This window comes from Apaloderma vittatum, unplaced genomic scaffold (genome assembly GCF_000703405.1).
Source record: "Apaloderma vittatum isolate BGI_N311 unplaced genomic scaffold, ASM70340v1 scaffold26675, whole genome shotgun sequence".
Taxonomy (NCBI): Eukaryota; Metazoa; Chordata; class Aves; order Trogoniformes; family Trogonidae; genus Apaloderma; species Apaloderma vittatum.
In genome coordinates this window covers 1-329 of record NW_009716901.1, presented here as the reverse complement: position 1 = coordinate 329, position 329 = coordinate 1, and the positions used below count along the sequence as shown (strand labels likewise).

The 329-nt window shown below is 65.0% G+C and overlaps 1 protein-coding gene across 1 annotated transcript in view; it reads right to left on the bottom strand.

The window, feature by feature from the left end:
- Positions 1-261, bottom strand: part of LOC104274173 (dynein heavy chain 17, axonemal-like) — a gene marked incomplete at its 5' end in the record, with an annotated part of 5,489 nt that extends 5,228 nt beyond the window's left edge. The window contains one exon of the mRNA XM_009869715.1: positions 49-261. Within this exon, the coding sequence (XP_009868017.1) occupies positions 49-261 (213 nt within the window). The remainder of the gene's footprint in view (positions 1-48) is intronic.
- Positions 262-329: the final 68 nt, after the last annotated feature.

Genomic DNA, 329 nt, shown 5'->3' with positions numbered 1-329 from the left:
TGGATGTTCTGCAACAGGACCCCTCCCGTCGGCTTGGGCTGACGTACAACTGCAGGAATTGCTCCTGCTGGACCCCGCGGCACCCGTGTCCCCTCCCACCCTGCTCCAGCCTCACCCCCAGTGCTCCCCTCACCTGCAGGATGACCCAGTGGCCCTGCGCGGCCGCCAGCTCCAGGGCATGTTCGGCTACGGCCTCCTGGCCCTGCCCCAGTGACACGTTGTGGATCTTCCCGTTGTCGATGGTGAAATTCAGCTTTTGGCCTGAGCGGGGAGAGGAAACGTCCCCAGCATGAGATGCGGTGCTCGTTAGCGCAGCACCGGTGGTCCGC